Genomic DNA, 26331 nt, shown 5'->3' with positions numbered 1-26331 from the left:
CTGTGAAGGATGGGTGACTGAACCTCATCAAAGTGTGAAAACCATTTTTATATTTGTAAAGCAGTAGTGTGAGGGAGATTGATAGAATAGAACACAAGTCCAGAAGGCTGCGCTGTCTACACTGCACAGGGTATAGATATCTGCTCTTGGCTGGAGAACCTGCAGTGGGAAGATTTGGATCCACTGGCTGTAGTCCATATCGATGCTAATGAGATGAGTCAAAATGGGAAGGAGATTCTGCTCAGTGATTTTGAGGAATTAGGTGTTAAAGTTTTTAAAAAGCACCCAAACTCCCAAGGTAGTAATCTCTGGACTGATGCCTCTAGGTAATTGGGATGAGTCAGCATGGTTTTGTGAAAGGAAAATCCCGTTTAACCAATATAGCCAAATTCTTTTGAAAGGATGGCACGCGCTATGTGTAAAGGGGAACCCATCAATGTGCTGTACTTGGATTTTGAAAAGGTATTTGGAAAGGTGTCACATCAAAGGTTATTACCACAGATTAGGAGCTTATGGTGTGGGGTAACATACTGACTTGGATACAGTGCTGGCTAGCAGAAAACTGCTGAAACAAATCGGTTTAACATTTGCAGCATGTGAAAAGGTCTACAATTCACAAATCATATTTACGAAACACGCATAATAAAAGAGCTGCTTCTATATCTTTTCTTAGATCAGGGTCTCAAAACTGTTCAAAAACTCCACTTGTAGTCTGACTCGCGTCTTGTACTTTTATTAAGCAAAGCCTATCTACTTTGAAATAAAGGCCATCGCTCCATACTCTTTATCTACTTGTATTGTAGAGATCTGTGCTGGTCCCTCAACTTGTTACAAAGTTTTAATATCCAATGAGTTGGATGTGGAGGTTAATGGTTTGGTGGCTAAATTTTCAGGTGAGACAAAGATAGATGGGAAAGGCTGCACACCAATATAAAGACATTGAACAAATGGACAAACATTCTGCCAGATGGAGTATGATGTGAGAAATGGTGAAGTTGTTCACTGTTCAGTAGGAAGATTTTTTTAAAAATTGAATGGTGAACAGCTGTAGAGATGCGCTGATCGTAATTGTTCAAGAATCCTTAGATTCTGGAAAAGTCGCAGAGGAGCAGAAAACATTTTTTTAAATAAATCAAAGGATGAAGGTGTCACTGGCTAGAGTAATGTTTATTGTCCATCCCTAATTGACCAGGGGCAGTTAAGAGTCAACCACAATGCTGTGGGTTTGGAGTCACATGTATGCTATACCAGGTCAGGACATCAGATTTCTTTCGAGAACGTTAGTGAAACAGATGGGTTTTTCCCTCCCCAGCAATTGGCAATGGGCGTTATGGTCATCATTAATTTTTATTGAAGTCAAATTCCACTATTTGAACCCAGGTCCCCAGAATATTACCTGAGTGTGTGAATTAATAGTCCAATGATAATACAGCTAGGCCAACACCTCCCCATGCCAATGTAATACCTTTTTGTTTAAGAATGAAAGGAGACAAAAAAAAAGAGTAAATAGGCCATTTAGTGCAGCATCTGTTATTGGGAAAATGTTAGTGTCTATTATAAAGGAGCAGAGTATTTTGAAATATTTTAATATGATGAAGCAGAGTCAACATATCTTCAAGAAGGAGAAATCTTGCCTGACAAATGGACTAAAATTCTTCGAGGTGGTAACAAGCAGGATGGATAAAGGGGAGCAGCAGAAGTACTTTATTTGGATTCTTGGAAGGTATCACACATTAGATTACTTAATATGATAGGAGCCCATAATGTTCAATGTATATTAGCTTGGATAAAGGATTAACTAACTAATAGAAGATTGAGTTTAATATGAGGCATTTTCAGAATGGCAGACTACAACTAGTGGAGTGCTGGGAGGGGGAGGGTCGGCTACAGTTATTTGCAGTATGTGTTAATGACTTGGGTGAGGAAACTAATGCGCTATAGCCAAGTTGGCGGAATACAAAATAGGTGAGAAGCAAGTGGTGAAGATAGTCGAGTCTGCAGAGGGATATAGATTTGTCACAAACTTGGCAAATGGAATATAAGGTGCGAAAATATGACGTTATGTATTTTGGCATGAAGAATAGAAGAATATTCATTTACAGAATAACTGCAGCAAAAAGCTCCAGAACAGAGGGATGTGTGTGTCCCCATCCTTGAATGACACTAACCTAGCATCCAATTTCAGTGGGAAATAGAGAAAGAATGTGGAGTGTTGGCCTGTATTTCAAAGGGAATGCAATATAAAAATAGGCAGGCTTTGATTTAAAAACACAAGACGCTAGTCAGACTGCAAGTGGAGTTTTTGAACAGTTTTGAGACCCTGCTCTAAGAAAAGATATACAGGTAGTTCTTCTATTATACGTGTTTCGTAAATGCAATTTCTGAGTTGTGGACACTTTTTTATATAGAGCAAACTCTTGTTGGTTATTGTGCAATGCCATCCCCTGTATTACCAGTCAGCTGTTATTTATTCTACTGGCACATGTATTGCAACAGGTTGTCGTTTGTGTATTTTTTTTTGCTTCTATTTGCGACTAAGGTAGTTTTATTTGCTTCCATCAGTGAGAAAAACAAAGTGAGCGCCTCAAATCTGCTCCCAGGGCTAACAGTTTAATTGTTTCAGGAGTAATACCACACCACTCTGGAATGTTTACTGGGATAATGCTTGGGGTTGGGGCATGGGGAACAAGGAGCGGAAAGAGACAGTGAAAGAAGGTGTGAATGCAACGACGCCCAGCAAATGTTGGAGAGTAAGCAGGGCCTTTTGTTAAGCTGAGACTCAGTTGCTGGCTATCTGAAGCTTCAAAACATGGTGACTTCACAAAAGAAGGTGTATGTGTGTGGGAGGCGGGAGATTTTTTAGGAGAACTACTTGTACAGGCATTGGAGGCAGTCCAGGGAATGTTTACTAGACTGATACCAGGTAGGAGGGACTGTCTTTTTAAGGAGTGATTGTGTAGGTTGGGCCCGCACTCATTGGAATTTGTAAGAATGCGGGATGACCTTATACAAGACATATGGAGACTTAACAGGTTAGATGTTAAAAGGTGGGAGAGTCCAGGAGAGGGCATAATCTCAGACTAAGGGGTCACACATTTTAAGATGGAAATGAGGAATTTCTACTGTGGTAGTGAATTTGTGCAGTTCTTTAACACAGGACTGTAGACACCGGGTCATTAAATGTACTCAAGATTGAGATGGACAGTTTTTTAAATCGGTAAGGGAATCCAGAGTTATTGGGAAAATGCAGAAAAATGGAGTTGAGAATTATTAGATCAACCATGATGTCATTAATTGGCAGAGCTGAGTCGATGGGCTGAACTGCCTTCTTCTGTTACTTGTATGGTCTTATAGGAGGATACTATTTTTCAGAGTATGGTTCTTTTAGTTTTGGGTTGTGAAACAGCCCTAAATGGAATTGGGATAACTTCTTAAATTACTACTGTTGTGAGCAGCCAATGTTTCTATTTAAATTGAACTATGGTAATGACATGAGCAATTATGAAACTAAATGTGTTTTTGAATGACTCACTAACTTATTTGTGAGTCAGGCATGCAATGAATTATGACACACAGCATACGTACCCATTGTTAGAGAGGAGGGAAAATCATTGGTCCTTATATAATAATGTAATCTACTTCTGTTTTTAAACAATTTAGATTTCTTTTCAGATTCTAAATTAATCAAAAGCTGTTTCTTCACTGGAAAAAAGACAATTGAACAACAACTCAGTGTGACTCAAGGACCTGACATGAACCTGGAGCAGTTGGCTGAGAAAGGTAAGTGGAGATTCAGAGTAATGGTTAACTTTGAAAGTGAGTTCAGTTCGCTGGAATTTGACATCAATGTCAGAAATGCCTACATGAAAGCCTGTGAGGTGTGAAATAATTGCACTAAGCTGTTGGCATCACCAGAGCTTTTTACAAAAGGATGTTAAAGTGTAACTTTAGCAAAGGTCCTGAATAACAGGAGTCTAATAGTAAGTTGTTTTAATATGAAGGCAGCGTAAGGTCTTTTCTTTTTTAGTTTTATTTCTTACTATTCTTCAGTTGGGTTAATGTTCACTATCTTCCAGAGGCAATAACATAGTCCTTCATTAACTCATGCAGGACAGTGGACACAAATTAACATTCACTTATTATGCTTAGAGCCTAGCAGAAGCTCTGTACACTGGGACGGTAATGTGGTCCTTTTTCTTGAAGTTGGTGTCATTCCATTGTGCATGTAAATATGAAACGCCAGTCCTGTAAATTTAGCTTTAGTTCAAATTTTAAAAAACCTCTTGACTCTTGCCTAAATCAATGGAAACATGCTATCATTAGACCAAATGTCTGTTAATAAGTAGCAACAGAAATGACGTGAGGAAGTTTTCCCAAAATCTAAGTATGATTACATCAAACTGATGATTGACATACTGCGAGTGAAATGTTCTATGTTACAATGGAAACCTTTCAAAAACAGCACGATGAATGTGGTGGAAGGACAGAAAGAATGTCTCCTATTCTTTCGCCTGTAAAAAATCTGAGCAACGTAAGTAAATGTGGTGGTACGTAGTAATCTAGATTTTTTTTTTAATCAGAACTTTGTAAAGATGAGGAAGAGCAGAAGATTTTGAGTGGTGCAAGTTTAGTTTCAGTGCTTACTCCATTTGCTGCAGTCCCTCCCCTAGATCTCAGAGACCCATTTTTTGATGTTGCAAGGCATGGAATAGTCCAAATAGCAGGTGAGTAAAGAAAATTTAAATGTCCTTGCTGTTGTATCCATTATGGGAGCAAGAATTTTTTTTCTGAGATTCCTGTTTATTGAAAATGCAAATAATATGGTATGAAACAATACAGCTGAACTACACTGCAAATATAATCAAATTAGAGTTGAAGAAACAAGAGATGCTTATCTCGTGATTAACTTCAAGTCCAATTTATGTCAAAAGTCATGAATGTCACAATATAGCAACAATAATAGAGTGCAGGTGGTGATCTGAGGTTCAATACCATTATATAATGTGGCCACCCAAAGCAAGAGAAGTAACTATCCTTTAGAATCATGCAGCACCCCCATCCCTTCCCCAAAAATATTGCATGCAATTCTATCCTTCCTATCAGAAAGATGTTGTGAAACTTGAAAGGGTTCAGAAAAGATTTACAAGGATGTTGCTAGGGTTGTAGGATTTGAGCTACAGGGAGTGGCTGAACAGGCTGGGGCTGTTTTCCCTGGAGCGTTGGAGGTTTACAAAATTATGAGGGGCATGGATAGGGTAAATAGGTAAAGTCTTTTCCCTGGAGTTGGGGAGTCCAGAACTAGAGGGCATAAGTTTAGGGTGAGAGGGGAAAGATATAAAAGAGACCTACGGGGCAATTTTTTCACACAGAGGATGGTACGTGCATGGAATGAGCTGCCAAAGGAAGTGATAGAGGCTGGTACAATTGCAACATTTAAGAGGCATTCGGGTGGGTATATGAATAGGAAGGGTTTGGAGGGATATGGGCCGGGTGCTGGCAGGTGGGACTAGATTGGGTTGGGATATCTGGTCGACATGGACGGGCTGGACCGAAGGGTGTGTTTCCATGCTGTACATCTCTATGACTATATATATTAGTTACGTCTAAGGGAATATGGAACTTCCTCTCCAAAAGCAGCATGGAGCTTGATCATGTAAATCCATCCAAAGCACAATTAGAGAAAGTGCTGAGAATCTCTGGTGGCTGACTGGCAGACTGAGACCTCAGAGAAGCTGTTATTGCAGATGGCCTGTCTCTTGTAGGAAATATTTATCTGTTGGACTGAAATGATTGGGAAAAAATAAATCTTCCCTTCGCAGTATGACCCAGGGATAAATTGTGAACCTCCATCCTGTATCAAAAATCATAAAGAAAAGGAAGCCATGTAGCCAATTATCAATGAAAGATGTGAGACTTTATTCATTCTGCTATTGCCTTCCCTTCTGTCCCTTCTGTCCAGGTTGGTCTAATTCTCTCCTATTCACCTAATTGTACCTTGACCCTAAAAGTTCCTTTGGCTTTGAATACAACACTTAAAAGATGAATTTACTAAAGTTTACATGTACTTCTGGCAACTATCCATTCCGAACTCCTATGTTCACATTCTGCGTGTGTGCTACGAATGACATGATGGTTGCTGATGTGAAGGTGCTGGTATTGAACTGGGGTGGACAAAGCCAAAAACCAGTCTCGCTCCAGGATGAGATCCAAGCAGATTTGAAACGTGGCCTCACACCTGAAATGCATTGTCTGACCCAAGGTGTCACCTTTATTCTGATAAAACCTCAAGTTATCTTGGGGCAGGGATTTACATATTAATCAATCGAAACCTTCACCTTCATTCCTACTGATTAAAGACTTTAATTGTGGGCAGCACGGTGGCACAGTGGTTAGCACTGCTGACTTACAGCGCCAGAGACCTGGGTTCAATTCCCACCTCAGGCGACTGACTGTGTGGCGTTTGCACATTCTCCCCGAGCCTGCGTGGGTTTCCTCCGGGTGCTCCGGTTTCCTCCCACAGTCCAAAAATGTGCAGGTTAGGTGAATTGGCCATGCTAAATTGCCCGTAGTGTTAGGTAAAGGGTTAAATGTAGGGGAATGGGTCTGGGGGTGTTGTGCTTCAGCGGGTCAGTGTGGACTTGTTGGGCCGAAGGGTCTGTTTCCACACTGTAAGTAATCTAATCTAATAGCCATCTAGGTTTGTTCAATAAATTTGTATAAACTGCATGACCCTTTGATCTTTTACATCTGAATTCTGTGCCTGATGTATTCTCTCTCACTAGCTGCCTGAGGAAGGAGCAAGGGTTCTGAGAGCTTGCAGTTTCAAATAAACCTGCTGGTGTCGTGTAATTTTTTTTTTTAAGGTGGTTGATGCCTGTCTTGTAGCTAGAGTCATTCTCAACAGAGTCTCTTTCTAATTAGGTTATTAAGTAATGTAATTGATATATTAAATTATCAAAGAAAATATGGCAAAGCAATCCCATTCTTATAGTTAGGTAAAATGGCCAACACAAATCACTCTCTATTAGTTTATTTCATTAAAACTGATAATGCACTGCAATTAGAAATTTATACCCTGTGACTAGTATTGTTGTTTGCTCATCATCTTAGAGTTTGGGGGGATTTCATTTTACTGTAGGTTTTGAATAAGATAACACAATATTTACAACAACAAATTCGTCACTTCGTTTTAGACTAGACACAACTCTGTGCAAGTTTGAACCCTAATAGCCATTACCACCTGAAAGTACTCAGTCCTCCAGTATAAGACACTCTTGCGGTGTCTCTCTCTACCAGTAAAAAGAATTTATAGGATCAGTTTTCCAGATGAACACTATTGGCACTTTTTGTGATATTTGGCGCCTGTACCAGCCTGTAGTACTGAGTAGGAGTTATTGAGGTAGTCCCTTTTTACCAATCCAGCATTGTTATCTTTATGTTGAGACTATCCACTGATTAATGTTTGTAGCTGCACCACCAGGCAGTATATACAAAATGTAAGAAAATTTGTTGCACAATTGCAATAACTACTGATCCATTTGGCTTGGTATAGTTACTAGGACCTGGGACCTGGTACAGATAAACCTGCTCCATCTGAAAGTGAGTGGCGAACTCCTTGTCTCCACCCACTATGTGACATTCGTCATAGAATCCCTACAGTGCAGAAGGAGGCCACTCAGCCAATCGAATCCACACTGACCTTCCGAAAAGTATCCCATCAGACCCCTACCCTATCTCCATAAACCTACATTTCCCATGGCCAGTCCACCTAGCCTGCATGTTCTTGGGCGCTATGGGCAATTTAACATGGTCAATCTACCATCTTTAGACTGTGGGCAGAACCACATGCAGACACTGGTGGAGTATGCAAACTCCACACAGATAGTTGTCCGAAAGTGGAGTTGAACCTGGGACCCTGGCACTGAGAGGCAACAGTGCTAACCACTAGCCACCGCATTGCCCAGTCGAATGGATGGAGTCAATTTAACAGACACATTAACCCCTTCAGAACCATTACAAGTTGCTGGTACATTGTCCAGAGCAGTTGCTGTCCAATACTACAATTTTAAGTGCATAAATTTGCAGATGACCAGCAACTTGACTCAATAGATGCTATAGTCTAATCTGAGTATAATGTTACGAGCCACAGCATAGATATACTTTGCATTAAATAAAAGCAAGGATTTTTACAATACAAGAATAGCTGACAGTATTGAAACATGTAATGTATTTGGTCTGAAAAATCCTACCAGTGTCTCTTCTAGATGTGTTATATCTCTCTTCAGCTTTATAGTGTTGTAAATTTAATTTAATCTGGTTTCTTTCCAATTAGGTGATGACAATTATGGAAGGAAACTGGTTATTTTTAGCAGTTGTCGAATGCCTCCTTCCCATCAGCTTAACCATCGGAAGTTACTAGAGTAAGATCCAAATATCTTTCACAAAATCTTTCATTAATGATCCCAAGAATCCCATTGGCATTTCTGTACTATGCTTACGATGTGTAATTTGGTTAAGCAACTTCCTCTCTTGTTCGGGAAATTTGTTTACTTTGAATTAAACTACGTTTTAAACTTTCTAAAATTTGACTTGCATATTAAACATGTTTCGTGCTTAAAATTAATTTTCCACAATTTGTACTTTGGCAAGATAGGATTTTGTCAAATGGGTGACAGGTAGGATTTTGTTGAAAGCAATTTAAATTTGCTTGAAAATATCCCAACAAGTTGAACCCCTCTAGCATACTAGCTGCATTGTTAGTCATAATTATCAGTCTGATGCCTCTGTCTGCAAACTGATATGTTGGAACTTTTCAACCCAGACTTCGATTTTTCATTCCGTGTTTGAATTAAAAATTGATCTGACAGTGCCACCTTGTGGTTTCTAGCACATGTGATATTGGTATTCTGATGAATCTATCCTGACTTTTATTTTGTCAGTAGTTTCTCGGTCCACTCCACATTATACTTGTTCCCAGCTAAGGCAATGAAGAAAATTGGATCTATTGTCACGTTTGTCTCATCATGTACATTCGGTCCACACCAAATGTAGTTGTTCTTTCCCTCTGTTCAATCATTGAGAAAAGCCACCAGAAATCTTCTGTGTGAAGGAAAGAATTTGCATTCATTTTATTCATTTGGCAGTCTGTACTGTGAATGTTTTCATAAAATTATTTCTCTTAAAATGCACTTCCACCTAAAGGTTTTTCTTATCATGAGTCAACTCTGATTTCTATCTTCCAGCAATAGATTGCCCTTCTATAACTCTCCAATTTCACAAAATTGGCTTGAAATTTGTTACCTGAGCTCAATTTTATGAAAAGCACTTTGCTACATTTAGCATTGTGGAAAAGTAAGCTACATTTGATAGAACTTGCTTTCAAATCCAATGTCCTGGCAGCTATAATGTGTGGTCTGCATCCTTTGATAGCAACAACTATTCCTTCAGGATTTACAGATAAAAGGAGAGATGATTGGGGCAAGGAGTTGGTTTGAGTTGTAACCCTTGTCATTATTTGCCTTGGTTGGTCTGCAGAAGTTAGATGAGTACAGGCTTCGGTAGAGCAATAATTCAAACAGTGTCATTGCCCCAACTATATAAAAACTTTAAACAGTTTGAAAGTGAAGTAATTTTCTCATTGGAGACTCAAATCTTTTCATTCCTGCAAACATTCTAGGTGCAAAGTTTGCTTTTATTTTAGATTGGATGGTAACTTTCTATCAATCAGTATCTTGCAAAAGTGTTTTCAAAATCAGTCCCTGATTGTATCGCATGTCAAAGTGGAACTTCACATGGGCTTAAATTTTAAAAGTAACACTGACATTTCATTGCTATTTAAATAATTTGCTTTGCTTTCTCCACTAATGCAGGTACCTGAAGTACACACTGGACCAGTATGTTGAGAGTGATTACATTCTTGTTTACTTTCACTATGGGCTCCGGAGTAGCAACAAGCCATCTTTAAGTTGGCTACAGCAGGCCTACAAGGAGTTTGACAGAAAGTAAGGCAATTCGTTCCAAATCTTTCAAAGTGGATCTTTGTGTTTGCTTATAAATGGTGTAGGATGAAGGTACCAGTTTCTTTGCTTGTTTTCCAAAGTATTTACTGCGATGAAAGGAATGTCTGTTTCTTTTCCCATTCTTAGAGAATTTTGCATCGTTCCCTCGTAATTGTCTGGTTCTGATCTCCTTTTTTAGCTTGTTGGAGACCACGTTATTGGTAAACTTGGAAGGAATACTGTGTGCAGTTCTCCTTCCTATCGGAAGGATGTTGTGAAACTTGAAAGGGTTCAGAAAAGATTCACAAGAATGTTGTAAGGGTTGGATGATTTGAGCTATAGGGAGAGGCTGAATAGGCTAGGGCTGTTTTCCCTGGAGCATTGGAGGCTGAGGGGTGACCATATGGGGGTTTATAAAATTGAGGGGTGTGGATAGGATAAATAGACAAAGTATTTTCCCTGGGAGAAAGTGAGGACTGCAGATGCTGGAGATCAGAGCTTAAAAATGTGTTGCTGGAAAAGCGCAGCAGGTCAGGCAGCATCAAAGGAACAGGAGAATCGACGTTTCGGGCATAAGCCTTTCTTCAGGAATGAGGAGGGTGTGCCAAGCGGGCTAAGAATAAAAGGTAGGGAGGAGGGACTTGGGGGAGGGGCGTTGGGAATGCGATAGGTAGAAGGAGGTTAAGGTGAGGGTGATAGGCCGGAGAGGGGGTGGGGGCAGAGAGATCGGGAAGAAGATTGCAGATCAAGAAGGCGGTGCTGAGTCCGAGGGTTGGGACTGAGATAAGGTGGGGGGAGGGGAAATGAGGAAACTGAAGAAATCTGCATTCATCCCTTGTGGTTGGAGGGTTCCTAGGCGGAAGATGAGGTGCTCTTCCTCCAGGCGTCGTGTTGCCATGGTCTGGCGATGGAGGAGGCCAAGGACCTGCATGTCCTAGGCGGAGTGGGAGGGGGAGTTAGTGTTCAGCCACGGGGCGGTTGGGTTGGTTGGTGCAGATGTCCCAGAGGTATTCTCTGAAACGTTCTGCAAGTAGGCAGCCTGTCTCCCCAATATATAGGAGGCCACATCGGGTGCAGCGGATGCAGTAAATGATGTGTGTGGAGGTGCAGGTGAATTTCTGACGGATATGGAAGGATCCCTTAGGGCCTTGGAGGGAAGTGAGGGGGGAGGTGTGGGCGCAAAGTTTTGCATTTCTTGCGGTTGCAGGGGAACGTGCCGGGAGTGGAGGTTGGGTTGGTGGGGTTGTGGATCTGACGAGGGAGTCGCAGAGGGAGTGGTCTTTCCGGAACGCTGATAGGGGTGGGGAGGGAAATATATCCTTGGTGGTGGGGTCTGTTTGGAGGTGGCGGAAAGGACAAAGGATGATACGATGTATCTGGAGGTTGGTGGGGTGGTAGGTGAGGACCAGTGGGGTTCTGTCCTGGTGGCGATTTGAGGGGCGGGGTTCAAGGGCAGAGGAGCGGGAAGTGGAGGAGATGCGGTGGAGAGCATCGTCACCCACGTCTGAGAGGAAATTGCGGTCTTTGAAGAAGGAGGCCATCTGGGTTGTTCAGTATTGGAATTGGTCCTCCTGGGAGCAGATGCGGCGAAGGCGAAGGAATTGGGAGAATGGGAGAATCAGTCGGTTTATAGTAAACATCCGTGTTGAGTCAGTCGCCTGAGATAGAAATGGAGAGGTCTAGGAAGGGGAAGGAGGAGTCTGAGACGGTCCAGGTAAATTTGAGGTCGGGGTGGTAGGTGTTAGTAAACTGTTAGGATGAACTGTTCAACCTCCTCGTGGGAGCACGAGGTAGCGCCGATACAGTCATCGATGTAGAGGAGGAAAAGGAGGGGGTTGGTGCCAGTGTAGCTGCGGAAGATGGACTGTTCCACATATCCAACAAAGAGGCAGGCATAGCTGGGGCCCATGTGGGTGCCCATGGCTGCTCCTTTGGTTTGGAGGAAGTGGGAGGATTGGAAAGAGAAGTTGTTCAGGGTGAGGACCAGTTTAGTCAGTCGAAGGAGGGTGTCAGTGGAAGGGTACTGGTTGGTTCGACGGGAAAGGAAGAAGCGGAGGGCTTTGAGTCCTTCGTGATGGGGGATGGAGGTGTATAGGGACTGGATGTCCATGGTGAAGATAAGGCGTTGGGGGCCGGGGAAGCGAAAATCATGGTGGAGGGCATGGGTGGGATCCCGAACGTAGGTGGGGAGTTCTTCCATGGACTAAGGGGGACAGGACCGTGTCGAGGAATGCAGAGATGAGTTCGGTGGGGCAGGAGCAGGCTGAGACAATGGGTCAGTTGGGGCAATCAGGTTTGTGGATTTTGGGCAGGAGGTAGAAACGGGCGGTGCGGGGTTCTGGGACTATGAGGTTGAAGGCGGTGGATGGGAGATCCCTTGAGGTGATGAGGTTATGGATGGTCTGGGAGATGACCCTGCTACATCAATGACTGTATCAGCGCTACCTCGTGCTCCCACGAAGAGGTTGAACAGTTTATCCACTTTACTAACCCCTTCCACCCCGACCTCAAACTTACCTGGACCGTCTTAGACTCCTCCATCCCCTTCCTAGACCTCTCCATTTCTATCTCGGATGACTGACTCAACACGGACGTTTACTATAAACCGACTGACTCCCACAGCTACCTAGATTACATCTCCTCCCACCCTGCCTTCTGTAAAAACGCCATCCCATATTCCCAATTCCTTCGCCTTCACCGCATCTGCTCCCAGGAGGACCAATTCTAATACCGAACAACCCAGATGGCCTCCTTCTTCAAAGACCGCAATTTCCCCTCAGACGTGGGTGACGATGCTCTCCACCGCATCTCCTCCACTTCCCGCTCCTCTGCCCTTGAACCCCGCCCCTCAAATCGCCACCAGGACAGAACCCCACTGGTCCTCGCCTACCACCCCACCAACCTCCAGATACATTGTATCATCCTTCATCATTTCTGCCACCTCCAAACAGACCCCACCACCAAGGACATATTTCCCTCCCCACCCCTATCAGTGTTCTGGAAAGAACACTCCCTCTGCGACTCCCTCATCAGATCCACACCCCCCACCAACCCAACCTCCACTCCCGGCACCTTCCCCTGCAACCGCAAGAAATGCAAAACTTTGCGCCCACACCTCCCCCCTCACCTCCCTCCAAGGCCCTAAGGGATCCTTCCATGTCCGTCAGAAATTCACCTGCACCTCCACACACATCATTGCATCCGCTGCACCCGATGTGGCCTCCTATATATTGGGGAGACAGGCCGCCTACTTGCGGAACATTTCAGAGAACACCTCTGGGACACCCGCACAAACCAACCCAACCGCCCCGTGGCTGAACACTAACTCCCCCTCCCACTCCGCCTAGGACATGCAGGTCCTTGGCCTCCTCCATCGCCAGACCATGGCAACACGAAGCCTGGAGGAAGAGCGCCTCATCTTCCGCCTAGGAACCCTCCAACCACAAGGGATGAATGCAGATTTCTTCACTTTCCTCATTTCCCCTCCCCCCAACTTATCTCAGTCCCAACCCTTGGACTCAGCACCGCCTTCTTGACCTGCAATCTTCTTCCCGATCTCTCCGCCCCCACCCCCTCTCCGGCCTATCACCCTCATCTTAACCTCCTTCCACCTATCGTATTCCCAACGCCCCTCCCCCAAGTCCCTCCTCCCTACCTTTTATCTTGGCACACCCTCCTCATTCTTGAAGAAGGGCTTATGCCCGAAATGTCGATTCTCCTGTTCGTTTGATGCTGCCTGACCTGCTGCGCTTTTCCAGCAACACATTTTTAAGCTCTAAAGTATTTTCCCTGGGGTGGGGGTGTCCAGGGGCTGCTATAAATACAGCATTTAAAAGGCATCTGGATGTGTACATGAATAGGAAGGATTTAGAGGGTTACGGGCCAAGTGCTGGCAAATGGGAATAGATTAGGTTAGGATAGCTGGTCAGCATGGACGAGTTGGACCGAAGGGTCTGTTTCTGATCTGGACATCTCTATCACTCTGTGACTTTATCAGTTTGTGATTCGGTTCTGCATAGCTGACATTTTGCAGAAATTCATGCTGGACGGGTTGTGGGGATCATCAGTGCAAGCATACTGTCATATTAAGCAGAGTATGTAATGGTTCCAGCAGAGAAAGTGAGATGGTCATTGTGTCAATAATGGGTCCGGAGCTTAGAAAAAGAAGTTGAGCTTTCACTTTTCTAAGGCAAGGTAGATACAGCTGGCCGCAAATATTAATACTAACAGCATCTTGAGCTTTAACTATATAATTGATAGTTGCCCAACTGGGACAAGCTTGGTATTATCTATTAATTGAATTGATTTGCTATGGTGTGATTTGACCCCATGTTCCCACAGCATTGGCCTGACCACTGGATTACTCATTCAGTGACATGGCCACAACATGACCATCTTTTCTCTGCTGCTGAGTAAAGAAAAGCCAAGGTTAGTTTAAAACGTACTGAATATGATCTTTATGAAAAGAGAAAATGTAATCAAATGAACTTGAATGTATATGCATCTTTTCCATGCACTTAGAAGCACAAGGACAGCAAATGCATCAGAACACCACCATAAGATGTAGGAGCAAGACATGGGCCAGGCTTTTGCATAGAAATGCTGCCCAAAACTGTTCAATTTTCAACTATGGTCTGACTAGTGCCTTGTGTAGTTTTACCAAGAGCTCCCTTTTTTGCACTCCATTCCTTTAGAAAGAAAGGCTAGCTTTTTGTAATTTATACAGAAGGACAGTCAAATCCCTCGGCTGTCTGACTTTCTGCAGTCGTCTTTCATGTAAATGATATTCATATTTCTCTGCTTCCTGCTGAATGCAAAACTTTACGTTTTCCCACATCTACCAAGTTTTTGCCGATTCATCTAACTTGTCTGGATCCCTCTGTACACTCTGAGTAATCCTTACTACTTGCCTTCCCATTGGTTTTTCTCCCATCTGCAAATTTCGCTATTGTTCATTTTCCTCAAGTAAGTCATTGAAATATATTATCAATAATTGTAACTCTAGCACTGGTCCCTGTGGCACTCCACTACTTACAGCTTGGCATCCTGAAAATGCCCTTATCCCAGCTCTGTCTCCTGTTAGTTAGCCAGTTCTCCATACATCCTAATATACCTCCATCACTATGGGCTCTTATTAAGTAACCAAATGTATGGCGCTTTTCAAATCCAAACATATTCCATCCATTACTTTTCCTTAATCTATCCTGCCCATCACTTCCTCAAACAATTGTAATAAATTTCCCTTTCATGAAGCCATGCTAAATATAATTTCTAGATTAGATTAGATTACTTACATTGTGGAAACAGGCCCTTCATCCCAACACGTCCACACCGACCCTCCGAAGAGCAACCTACCCAGACCCATTCCCCTACACCTAACACTATGGGCAATTTAGCATGGCCAATTCACCTAACCTGCACATCTTTGGACTGTGGGAGGAAACCGGAGCACCCGGAGGAAACCCACGCAGACACTGGGAGAACGTGCAAACTCCACACAGACAGTCGCCCGAGACTGGAATCAAAACCAGGTCTCTGGCACTGTGAAGCAGTAGTGCTAACCACTATGCCACCCCATGTTCAACTTTTTATCCTTTATTATAGAGGCTTAATGTTTTCCCAGTTGCAGCCATTTAACTAACTGTTTTTGTCTCCTTCCCTTTATAAATAAATGTGTCACTCTGGCAGTCTTCCAATCCTCTGGGACTTTTCCAGAATCTAAGGACTCTTAGAAGATTACTACCAGTCCATCCACTATCACTGTAGCTGCTTCTTTAAAATCCAACAATACAGCTCATCAGATCCAGGGTATGTTCATGTATCCTGGTGGCTAGTTTTCTGCCTATTTGTCCAATGTAGTGTTTGTTACAGTTCTTGCAAGGTATTTTGTAAATAGGTGCTGGGAAACTAAACAGGCTAATGACTTATCATACATGAACATAAACTCGCCATAAAAAGATATGAGCTACTCTCACTAGTGTCCTTACATACAGATGAGGAAGGGCACCATTTTGTCTTGGACAACACATTGTCCTAGGGACAAGTCAAACAGAGACATGTATGAGAATTCCTAGAAGTACAGCATTCTAGCCGGAACTCTGTCAACAAACACATTTGACTTGGACCCCATTTACCACCCTCTGAGAAAAAGAACATGAAATGACATCACATCAAAGACATCACCACAGGAAATGACACCACAAACCCAAGGAAACCTAAACACATAAATAGAAAGCGGGTCACTAGCACCAGTGTTTCACCAGAGGCTCACTGATGTTACCTAGTATGGTGACAAAATGTCTAAAAATGAGCCATCCAGCTCAGCGAGCAAACTTACATCCAGAACCTCTTTCTCTAGTAGCAGTTAGTTCGTTTTTTTCTTCTCTTCCTTTTGCCCCTTGATTATTTATTAATTTTGATATGCTATTCATATATTCTGTTGTGAAACTGAAGCAAAACATTTAATCAATTCCTTTACCATTTTCTATTTATTTTCATCTTTATTTCCCCAGCAGTCTGTATTAAGTTTGGCCCCTCTCTTCTGTTTTTATATATTTAAAGAAGCTCTTGCTGTCCAGCTTGATATTACTTGCAAGTGTACTGTCATAATTTAGATAGTGATAACGACCTTGGCTCTGGGCCTGGATTCAAGTTCCATCTGTTCGAAAGATTTGTAGTGACATGTCCGAACAGGTTAATGTAAAAAACATTTACCTTCAAAGTTTATCTTCACCCTCTGCAACCAAAAAAATTGCTTTTTCAATGCAATCGCTGTGGTTTTATAAATGAACACAGCGGCAGATTTGTACATGGCCTACTCCTGTTCCTGTTTGTTATTTGGCATCTCGAGTCCATTTAGTCTTTCAGTTACATAAATCCATGTCTTCTCTTTTGCCAAATATTCCTTGGAACCTCTGGTTAGAAACGTGTACCAATCTAATTTAGAATAACACAAGTATTGAATTCATTTTATTCTAGAATATAATTGCAAATTGTATTTTAATGTGCAATGAAAAAGGTTTAATGAACTGTCTTGTTGTACAGGGTCCCTTGGGGAAGAGTGATTATAATATGATAAAATTCTTTGTTAGGCTCGAGTGAAGTACTCATATCTGAACTAGAATCTTGAGTCAAAATAGAAGCAACTATGAGGCTATGTGATGTAAATTGGGGAACCTTACTAAAAGGATTGATAGTGGAAAGGCAATGGTTCATATTTAAAGAACATGTGTGTGAATTACAACAATTATTCATTCCTTTCTGCAAAAGTAAGAGAAGAAGGGAATGCACAGTGACTTGTGGGTGCTGCAAGGATCAGAGCTTGGGCACCAACTATTTATGATCTATATCAATGGCCTGGATGAGACAACCAAGTGCAACATTTCCAAGTTTGCCAATGATGCAAAACTGGGCAAAATTTAGATTGTGAGGAGGATTCAAGGAGGCTTCAGGGTGATGTAGACAAGTTGAGTGTGTGGGCAAACACAATGCAGAACAATGTGAATAAATGTGAAATTGGTGTGAAAGACAGAAAGAAGGAGTATTAGTTGCTTAGTGGTATATTGGAATGTGTGGATGTACAAAGGATTCTGAGTCTCTCTCTTTGTCCACCAGTAGACAGGCAGGTGCTACAAGTGATTCAGAAGGCAAATGGTAAATTAGTACTGATAGCAAGGGAATTTGAGTTCAGAAGTAGGGATGTTTTATTGCAGTTGTATGGGACCTTGAGATCACACAGAGGGAGTGGGGTGGGGTGCGGATACTGTATACAGTTTTGGTCTCCCTACCCAAGAGGTTCACCATGCTGATACTGGGGATCGTAGGGCTGTTGAATGAGGAGAGATTAGTTTGAATAGGTCTGTTTTCATTTGAGTTTAGAAGGATGAATGGGGATCTGATTGAAATATCTAAAGTTCTAACAGGGCTCGACAGGATGTTTTCCTCGTTGGCGAGTCTAGAACTTGGGGACACCATCTCAGGGTGTGCGGAAAATTGTTTTGGACTGAGATGAGGAAACATTTCTTCACTCAAAGGGTAGTCAACCTGTGGATTTTTCTATTGCAGAAGGCTGGAGGCCTAGCCACTGAATATATTCAAGGAAGAGATTGACCCATTTTGAGATATTAAAGGCATCAAGGTGTGTAGGGAGAAAGCAGGGATATGGCATGGAAGCAGGGTGCCAGCCATGATCATATTGACTGACAAAGAAGACTCCTGCTCCTAGTTTCTATATTTCTATTTTTATTGTTATGTCATGTAGGATGAATTGTAAATTTTGTAGACTTTTTATTTAATTTAAATGTAGTTTATTACCTCCTTTAGTGATCCATGTGTGTTTTGTTTGACATCTAGAACTCCAGTCCTTAGGATATGAACTCAACTCTTTCTCACAAATTCACTCTTGACCTTCCTGACCTTCTGTCTCTTTTTCCAATTCACATAATTGCCCACTTTAATGTGGACTGTCTCTGACATATTGCATTGATGTCAGCCTTGCATATATCAGGAAGAACAGCTGATGTTTTATGTTTCTTTCTTTGAAGCCCTACTATGAACTTGATTTATATGTTGTAAGAGCTATTTGATAACCTTTTCATGAAAGGTTTCGCTGTTAATTTAATCTGACTCGTGATTGATTTCTACCTCTAATAGCAAGGTCTCCCAAACAGTAAGGACATCGGTTGCAATGTAGTTAATGTTTTGTAGGTGTTGACTGAGCGATATATTTTAGGTGAAACTCTGTGGAACTCCCCTTTCTCTTCCTTGAATAGAACTTCAGGATTTTCATGTTGACCTGGAATAATAAGACAGGATCTTGGTTTAAGATTTCATTTGCAAGGCAGTATCTCCTACTTTGGTACTCTCCATCAGTCTTGCAGTATCTGCCTAAGTTATATCTCAACTCTGGAATTGTATATACGGCAAAAACGTTATGACTTGGACAAGAGTTCCACCAAGGCTATAATCACTGGGTACAGTTGTCATGTGTCTGTCCAAACTATCAACCAAGGGTTCCCTTTCAGTTGCAAAATCTGTTAAGGATTATTCTGTTTCTCTATTTTTTCAGGTGCTTCAGTTTGACATCCAGTCAATGTGACTTGTACAAAACAGTAACATTGAGAAGAAAGATATGTCAGTTGGCAATTTCTCTTTTACTTATTGAATAAGTGTGTCCTTGTGTCCCAAGTGCTTCGAATTATTTTGAGCAAAAGTACAGCTTGTGCTACATCATTTTGTTTTGTCATTGGGAATGTACCAAGAATATTGCTGGTGTGCATTTTCTAACTTATATTAGGAAATTTCATTTTCTGCCAAAAGTTGACATTTAAAAAATGTAAAGTGGTATAAAATGATTTTGGAGGCAGAGAGTTTGAAGTAATGAGTCAGAGGAAGCTGCAATAAGTTTCTGCTCTGAAAAAAGGCTTTGAAAATTTTCTAATGTGCTCTCTAATTGACTTTTTGTTGTGTACTTTATATTGATCTTTCGTTTCTGTGACACTCTGATTATATTCAGCTCAAAATTAGTAACATCATCGAAGATGTTTGTAACCATGATGGACCTGAAGATAAATCCATGACTTTATTGCTATTTCATAAATCAGAAGTCCACTAAGATATTTTCTTATCTCCCCAAGCCTTTTATATCAATAACCGCCTGGAAACATGAAACAGTTGACAGCTTACCATCCTCAGCTAAAAAACGATGAACAGTGAATGTCATAATATCCTTTTTACCTATTGGGAATTGTCGAAGATAATGCTTGGGTCTTTAATAGATAACTGAATACACAGTAAATATATCCATAGAAACAAAGGAATGAAGAACTTTGTATGGACAATTCTTGACTACACTGTTTAGTTTAACCTATGATAACAAGGAGAGTGCAGTCACATTATGTTGATGACAAACTCCACATATACTCAATGGTTAAATTGTACTGAACTCCCCAATAGTTAAATTGGTAAAGGCATTTGTTAGTTTGGGGCTAACAAACCCCCCCCCCCAACAGAGTCTAACACCCCCCCCCCCCCCCCCAACCAGAGTCTAACACCCCCCCCCGCCCCCCCCCCCCCCCCCCCCCCCCCCCCCCCCCCCAACCAGAGTCTTCGACACACACGGCACAGAAACAAGCCCTTCAGTCCATTTCATCCATACCAACCAAGTTTCCTAAACTGAACTGGTGCCATTTGCCTGTGTTTGGCCCATATTCCTCTAAATTTTTCCTATCCATGTACATGTCCAAAGGTCTTTTTAAATGTTGTAATTGTACCCCCCTCTACCACTTCCTCTAGCAGCTCATTCCATATATGCACCACCCTCAGGTCCCTTTTAAATCTTACCCCTCTCACCTTCAACCTGTGCCCTCTAGTTTTGGACCCCCCCCCCCCTTTCCTGGGGCAAACATCTTGGTTATTCAACTTGTCTATGTCCCTTGTGATTTTATAAACCTCTATCAGGTCACCACTCAGCCTCCTATGCTTCAGTGAAAAATGTCCCAGCCCCTCCTTGTAACTCAAACCTTCCAGTCTCAGTGACATCCTGGTAAATTGTTTTGGCACCCTTTCTGTTTAATAACATTCTTCCTGTAGCAGGGTGTCCAGAATTGTACACAGTACTCCAGATGCAGCTTTACCAATGCCTTGTTCAGCTGTAACATGACATCCCAGCTCCAGTACTCAATGCTCTGACTGATGAAAGCAAGCATGCCAACGCCGCCTTCACCACCCTGTCTACCTGTGATACCACTTTTAAGGAATAATCCCTAGGTCTATTTGACCAGTGACCCTGGGGCCTTACCAGTAACTGTGTAAGTCCTGCCCTGGTTTGTCTTACCAAAGTGCAGCACTTCGCATTTATCAATCCATTGATAAGTTGGGTTAAGTTACCAAAGATTGGCCATGATGCATGGGATTAATTCTCCTGATTATTGCCTGGTGACATAAAATGTGCTGAGGTCATAGATTGGTTCGCCAACTGGTGTGGTTTTCTGCAGACGTTTCGTCGCCTCTCTAGATGACATTGTCAGTGCGTGTTCGATTTTGGAGTTGGTGGTCTATCCTGCCTGGTATTTATGTGTCTCTGCTTTTTGGTACTTCCGATTCTGTATCTGAGTGGTTTGGAGATGGGGTCCAGTTCCATGTGTTTATTGATTGAGTTCTGGTTGGGGTGCCAGGTTTCAAGGAATTCTCTTGTTTGTCTCTGTTTTGTCTGTACCATGATGGTTACATTGTCCCAGTTGAATTCTAAATTCAAAAAAACCTCTAAATCAAATGTGCTGTTAAAATTTCACTTCTCTCCAAACCAGTACTAATGAAATGATTTGATGCTACAGTAAGATAACTTGTATTTTTCTGCTGCATTGATTCAAAGATGGCTTTTCCTTTTCTCTAGATACAAGAAAAATCTCAAAGCCCTTTACGTTGTACACCCAACAAATTTTATCCGAATCCTTTGGAATATTTTCAAGCCACTTATAAGGTATGTTTAGCAAACATGCTGGGCTGCCCTATCGCTGGGTCAAACCCCCTAAGAGCTTCTATTCTACAATCTGTAACAATCTGAGATTCTACAGAACGAAGGATGGAATCATGGGAAGTTTAAGGTTAGGAGGTCTCTGAGATTGCTGACAAAGGTGATGTGGCAAAATGCTTTGTCCAGGTTTCTTGTTGCAATGGAACTGTGGATTTTTCTGACTGCTGTACACTTGTCTCAGCCACTTTTATGATGGTATTGGGCAGTGATTCTGACAGAATGAGGAGGTAATATCGCTGATTTGGATCCGACTTTTAAAATGAGTTTGAATCAATATAGCAGTATTCTGGTAGCAGGGGAAACATCACAGTTCACAAACGCCTGTGCTTTTATTGAAGGTTTCAAAGAAACTAAGTCAGCTGACTGCACCTTTTATGTGACACAGCGCTCTCGCTCTCACTATCTCTCACTATCTCGCGCTCTCTCTCTCTCTCGCTCTCTCTCTTCACTCCCAGTTCTGTAAATTCTTCAAGCTTTTTATCTTTTTTTTTCTTCTTCTCCCCATCCTATTTCTGCTCTTTTTAATTAAAAACACTCTGCACCCCAACGCCCCATTCCTGATTTTGAAAGTTCTTGAGTCCCCTTTGCCAACCGCAACCACCATCTTAATTTTCATAATTTTCCTGTTGGTGATTCTGCAGCCCTTTTTCTTGTCAAATTCCTGTAAACTTGAGACAGGTGTTTGGCTGCTGTTTATTGGCTTTACACCGAGTCCAAACAGACCCAAAGGTGGATGTGAATTTGTAACAGTTTGGTGTCAAGAAAACGGATGACTGTCAGAAACCAAGCTGCAGTCAGTTGATGAGTGGCTTCTTATGTTGGCTAGTGCTACGTGGCTGGCAATTTATATCTTTTTGGTGACTGACTGACTGACTGATTCCTGCTGATGTGCTGTTGTGTTGGTAGCTGCTTGTCATTTGGCTTTCTTCGATCATAAGAAATAAAACCACTGACTTATCAAACCTGTCCTACCATCCAGTAAGACCTTGGCTGATCTGAATGTGGTTTTCACTCCACTTTCATGCCTTGTCACTATCCCCTCCACCCCTCTACCTCCCTTAAGCCCAGAACCCTTGTCATCCTTGTCAATCAAAATCCAGTCTTAAATATATTCAGAATCCAGCCTTCACTGGGTCCTCAGAAGAAATTCCTTCTCATCTCGGCCTTGACTAGGTGATCCCTTGCTTTTAAACTATGCCCCCTACTTCCTTACCAAGCTCCTTCAGAATCTGATATGTTTTGTGAGGATGTCTCTCATTCAGATTTAATGAGGATAGACAGATGATAGACTGTGTTCAATCTTTTCTCCCTACCCAACCCCTTAGTCTTAAGAATCATCCCAATGACCTTCTTCTCTGAACTGCTTCAAATGCAGTAAGGAGACTAAACTGTACATAGTACTCCAGTTGTAGTCTCACCAATGACCTGTGCAGTTGTAGCAAAACCTCCTTACTTTTTGTACTTGGACTCCATTATGTAGTAACGGTGATCACTCTATTTGCCTTCTCAATCATTTTTTTTTGTTCTTCACCCTGCGTCACAATGTGTCAAATCTGTGAAATGTTTTGCCTGTTCCCAATTAATGTTTTCATCTCCCTTTTGTGGAGTCTCTGAATCCTCCTTGCACCTTGCTTTCCTGTCTATCATCTGAAGATTTGCTTCAATACTGTCAGTCCCTTCATCCATCTCATTATAGAAATGACAATTGGTTGAGGGTCCAGCACTGATCTCTATGGTACTCCACTTATTATGGTTTTCCACCTTAAAAATAATGAATTCATTCTGTTTCCTTTTAGTTAAATAAGCCTCCTACTAAGCCAGTATACCTCCTCTTAAAGCCCTGAGTTCATATCTTGGACAATAATCTTATGTAGATTGTGTCAAATGTTCTTTGAAAATCCAAAAACACTGAATCTGCTAATTTCCATGTATCTTCTCCGAACTCTAATAGATTATCAAATACAATTACCCTTTCACATAAACGATCAGAATAAATATTGTATTATGATTTATAAGTGGACTTTTACTACCTCCTTAATTAATGACTGGTATTTTTCCAATGGCAAATGCTAAACTGGCCTATTGTCTCCCCTCTTTCTTGAAAAGAGGTGTTATATATGTGTGGACTTGCAACCTGCTGGGACCTTTCCCGAGCTTTGCGAATTTTGGACGATTACAATCAGTGCAATCTCTATCCCTGCAGGCACTTAGTTTGCAACCCAGTGTCTTAAAGCATTAGCTCCAGCAGATGTGATAGCCCTTAGTCCCATTAGGTTTCCTAATACCTGACCCCTCTAATTCTCTCTCTCATTTTGCCTTTTCGTTTTCCATTATTTTTGGAATGCTTTCTATGCCTTCTATTGTAAAGAAATATTCAAAATACTTGTTCAAAATCTGTAATTTCCTTCCTAATTTCTCCCATCTCACTCTCTAAAGGACCAGCCCCTCACTTTAACTACTTTCTATATATTTGCAGAAGCTTTTAAGTTTTTAATCCATCTTGCTAATTTTCTCTCCTCCAGTTTCTTTTTTAAGTCATCCCTTTTCTGATTTCTAAAATATTTCCAATCTTCTGAACTACTCCTGATCTTTGCTGCATTGTGTACATTTTCTTTTAATTTGATATTATCATTGGATAGGCATATGGAGGATAGTGGGCTAGTGTAGGTTAGGTGGGCTTGGATCGGCGCAACATCGAGGGCCGAAGGGCCTGTACTGCGCTGTATTCTTCTATGTTCTATGTTCTATCCTTAACTTTCTTGGTTGGCTTTGGGTTGTGAACCCATCTCAGAATCATTCTTTCTCAATGAAGTGTATCTGCTCTGAGGGTTTGATATGTCTCCTTATAGATCTGCCTTTGCTTCTTAACTATCTTGTATATTAATGTATTTTCCCAGTCTACTTTGTTATATATTCATACCCATATAATTGTGTTCATTTGAGATTAAGACTCTGGTTTCAGAACAAAATTCCTCACCCTCCAGCTGTAAGTGAAATTTTATCATATTCTGATTGGTTTTGTCAAAATATCCTATTACTATGAGATCATTAATTGATTTTGTCACACCACCCCATATTACTAGGTGGATGGTAACCTATCCCTGATTGGTTCTGCAGTATATTGTTCTAAGAATCTGTCCTGAATACAGTCTTATGAACTTGTCCTTCATCTATCTTTGCCAATTTGATTTATCGAATCTCTGTGAAGATTAAAGTTGCACGTTATTGTAGTAGCTTTCTTATAAACTACAATTATTTCTTGGTTTATATTTGCAATGTAGCTATAATCAGTCTATAAATTACTGACACTTTCTTTCCTTTGCTGTTTCTAATCCAGATTATTTCTCAATACTGCAATGATCTGAGTCTATATTAGCAGAGCTTTCTTGCCTCCTTTTCCATTCTTCCTGTCCTTCCAAATATCAGATTCCCTTAAACTGTCAGGCCCCAGCCATGGCCACTGTATAATGTATGTATTTCTACTGGTGCCCAAAGTGGTTCAGATGCAGCCATTTCATGCTGCAGCTCTCTTTGCTGAGTACTCGTGCCTGTGTCCAATGGATCAAAAGCCTCTCCCTCCACATTAATCTTTTGAGTTCAGCCCTCTAGACTTCTACACTTGATACCAATTTGCTCTAGATCAGGTGAATGCTATCCCTTCTGTTCTCCAACCCTAAGTAGATGTGTCTAATGCATGTGCATTCTTGGCTGCAGAGAACAATATCTCTTCTGATTTAATATGTTATCCTCTCCTACAACTATATTCATTTTACTCCCTTTGCACTGTGGTGCTGGAACTGACTGGTTGTGTTAAATGCTGGGTGGCTTCTGGTTGTAGATTGACAATTTCTACCTACTACTAACCTGATCAATTCTCAGCCAGCAAGGGAGTATCTTTTTTTGTGTTTATTGTACATAGTGAAATCCTAACTGTATAACATACAACTTCTGCAACTGTAAATCCAGTCTGTTCAATTGCTGCAAATAAAAGAAATTAAGTGTAAACAAAAAGTATATATTTCAGTATATGACAGACCTTCAAACGCAAGCAGCAAAGAAACCTCCTTTTGATGTACAGTGCTTCCACCTCCAAAATTAGCAATTCACAACTAATTTTTGCTAAAATAAAATCATCTCCATATCCTAAAGCATTTTTCTTAAGCTGTTCTATAGCAAGTTCAAATATTGGTTCGCAATAATAGATTTAAAAATAATGTGTAATCTCATAGAAATGGCTCTTTTTAGTGTTCTAATTCATTGTTTAATTTTCTTTCAGTCATAAATTTGGAAAGAAGGTAATATATGTAAATTACTTAAGTGAACTGAGAGAACATCTGAACTGCGATCAGCTCATCATTCCTTCTGAAGTAATTAGGTATGTATTGAGGTAATGTCCAAGGGCACTGATTCCATTTTTATATAAAGTGGTGTGGATGTCTTTTCTAATGGTACATCTCTCATTGCTGCAAGGCATGAACTGTGGGAAGGTTTAATCTCATAGGCTTCCCTTTCCTCTCTCTTGCTGTTGTCACCTGTTCCCTGAAATTGAAATGTTCTGTTGCTGGAGGCATTTTATCAGGCCCAGCTGAGAGAAGATGGAATGCCTACTCAAGGCAGCTGAGTTCTAATGGTGAATGGGACTCCCAGCCTGTTTTACCAGTTGACCGACTGGCTTAAGGGTGTACAATCTCGTACACAGTCAAATGGTTGGACATAAATAAGGAAGAAATGAACAATAAAGTTTGAGATATTTTTCATTTTTACAGTTCTCCAAAAGTAAATTAACTCTTCCAAATTTTT

The 26331-nt window shown here is 41.4% G+C and overlaps 1 protein-coding gene across 4 annotated transcripts in view; it reads left to right on the top strand.

Moving 5' to 3' along the window:
* The window catches only part of LOC122559556 (rho GTPase-activating protein 8-like), a 108783-nt gene that overhangs the window by 43700 nt on the left and 38752 nt on the right, over positions 1-26331 (top strand). Inside the window, exons 2-7 of one of the 4 annotated variants that reach the window (XM_043709223.2) lie at positions 3673-3780; positions 4581-4724; positions 8333-8420; positions 9870-10001; positions 21391-21477; positions 25808-25906. In XM_043709223.2, coding sequence (XP_043565158.1) covers positions 3753-3780; positions 4581-4724; positions 8333-8420; positions 9870-10001; positions 21391-21477; positions 25808-25906 — 578 coding nt within the window. In that variant the 5' untranslated portion in view covers positions 3673-3752. Of the gene's footprint in view, positions 1-3660; positions 3781-4580; positions 4725-8332; positions 8421-9869; positions 10002-21390; positions 21478-25807; positions 25907-26331 lie in introns of all 4 variants that reach the window. The other 3 variants (XM_043709222.2, XM_087997390.1, XM_087997389.1) reach the window with 3 other exon arrangements.

The sequence above is a fragment of the Chiloscyllium plagiosum genome, unplaced genomic scaffold (assembly GCF_037043375.1).
Source record: "Chiloscyllium plagiosum isolate Xiang-an unplaced genomic scaffold, Cpla_swu_hap1 HiC_scaffold_19, whole genome shotgun sequence".
NCBI lineage: Eukaryota > Metazoa > Chordata > Chondrichthyes > Orectolobiformes > Hemiscylliidae > Chiloscyllium > Chiloscyllium plagiosum.
The sequence above is the reverse complement of the archived record's forward strand: the minus strand, read 5'-3'. Positions and strand labels throughout refer to the sequence as shown.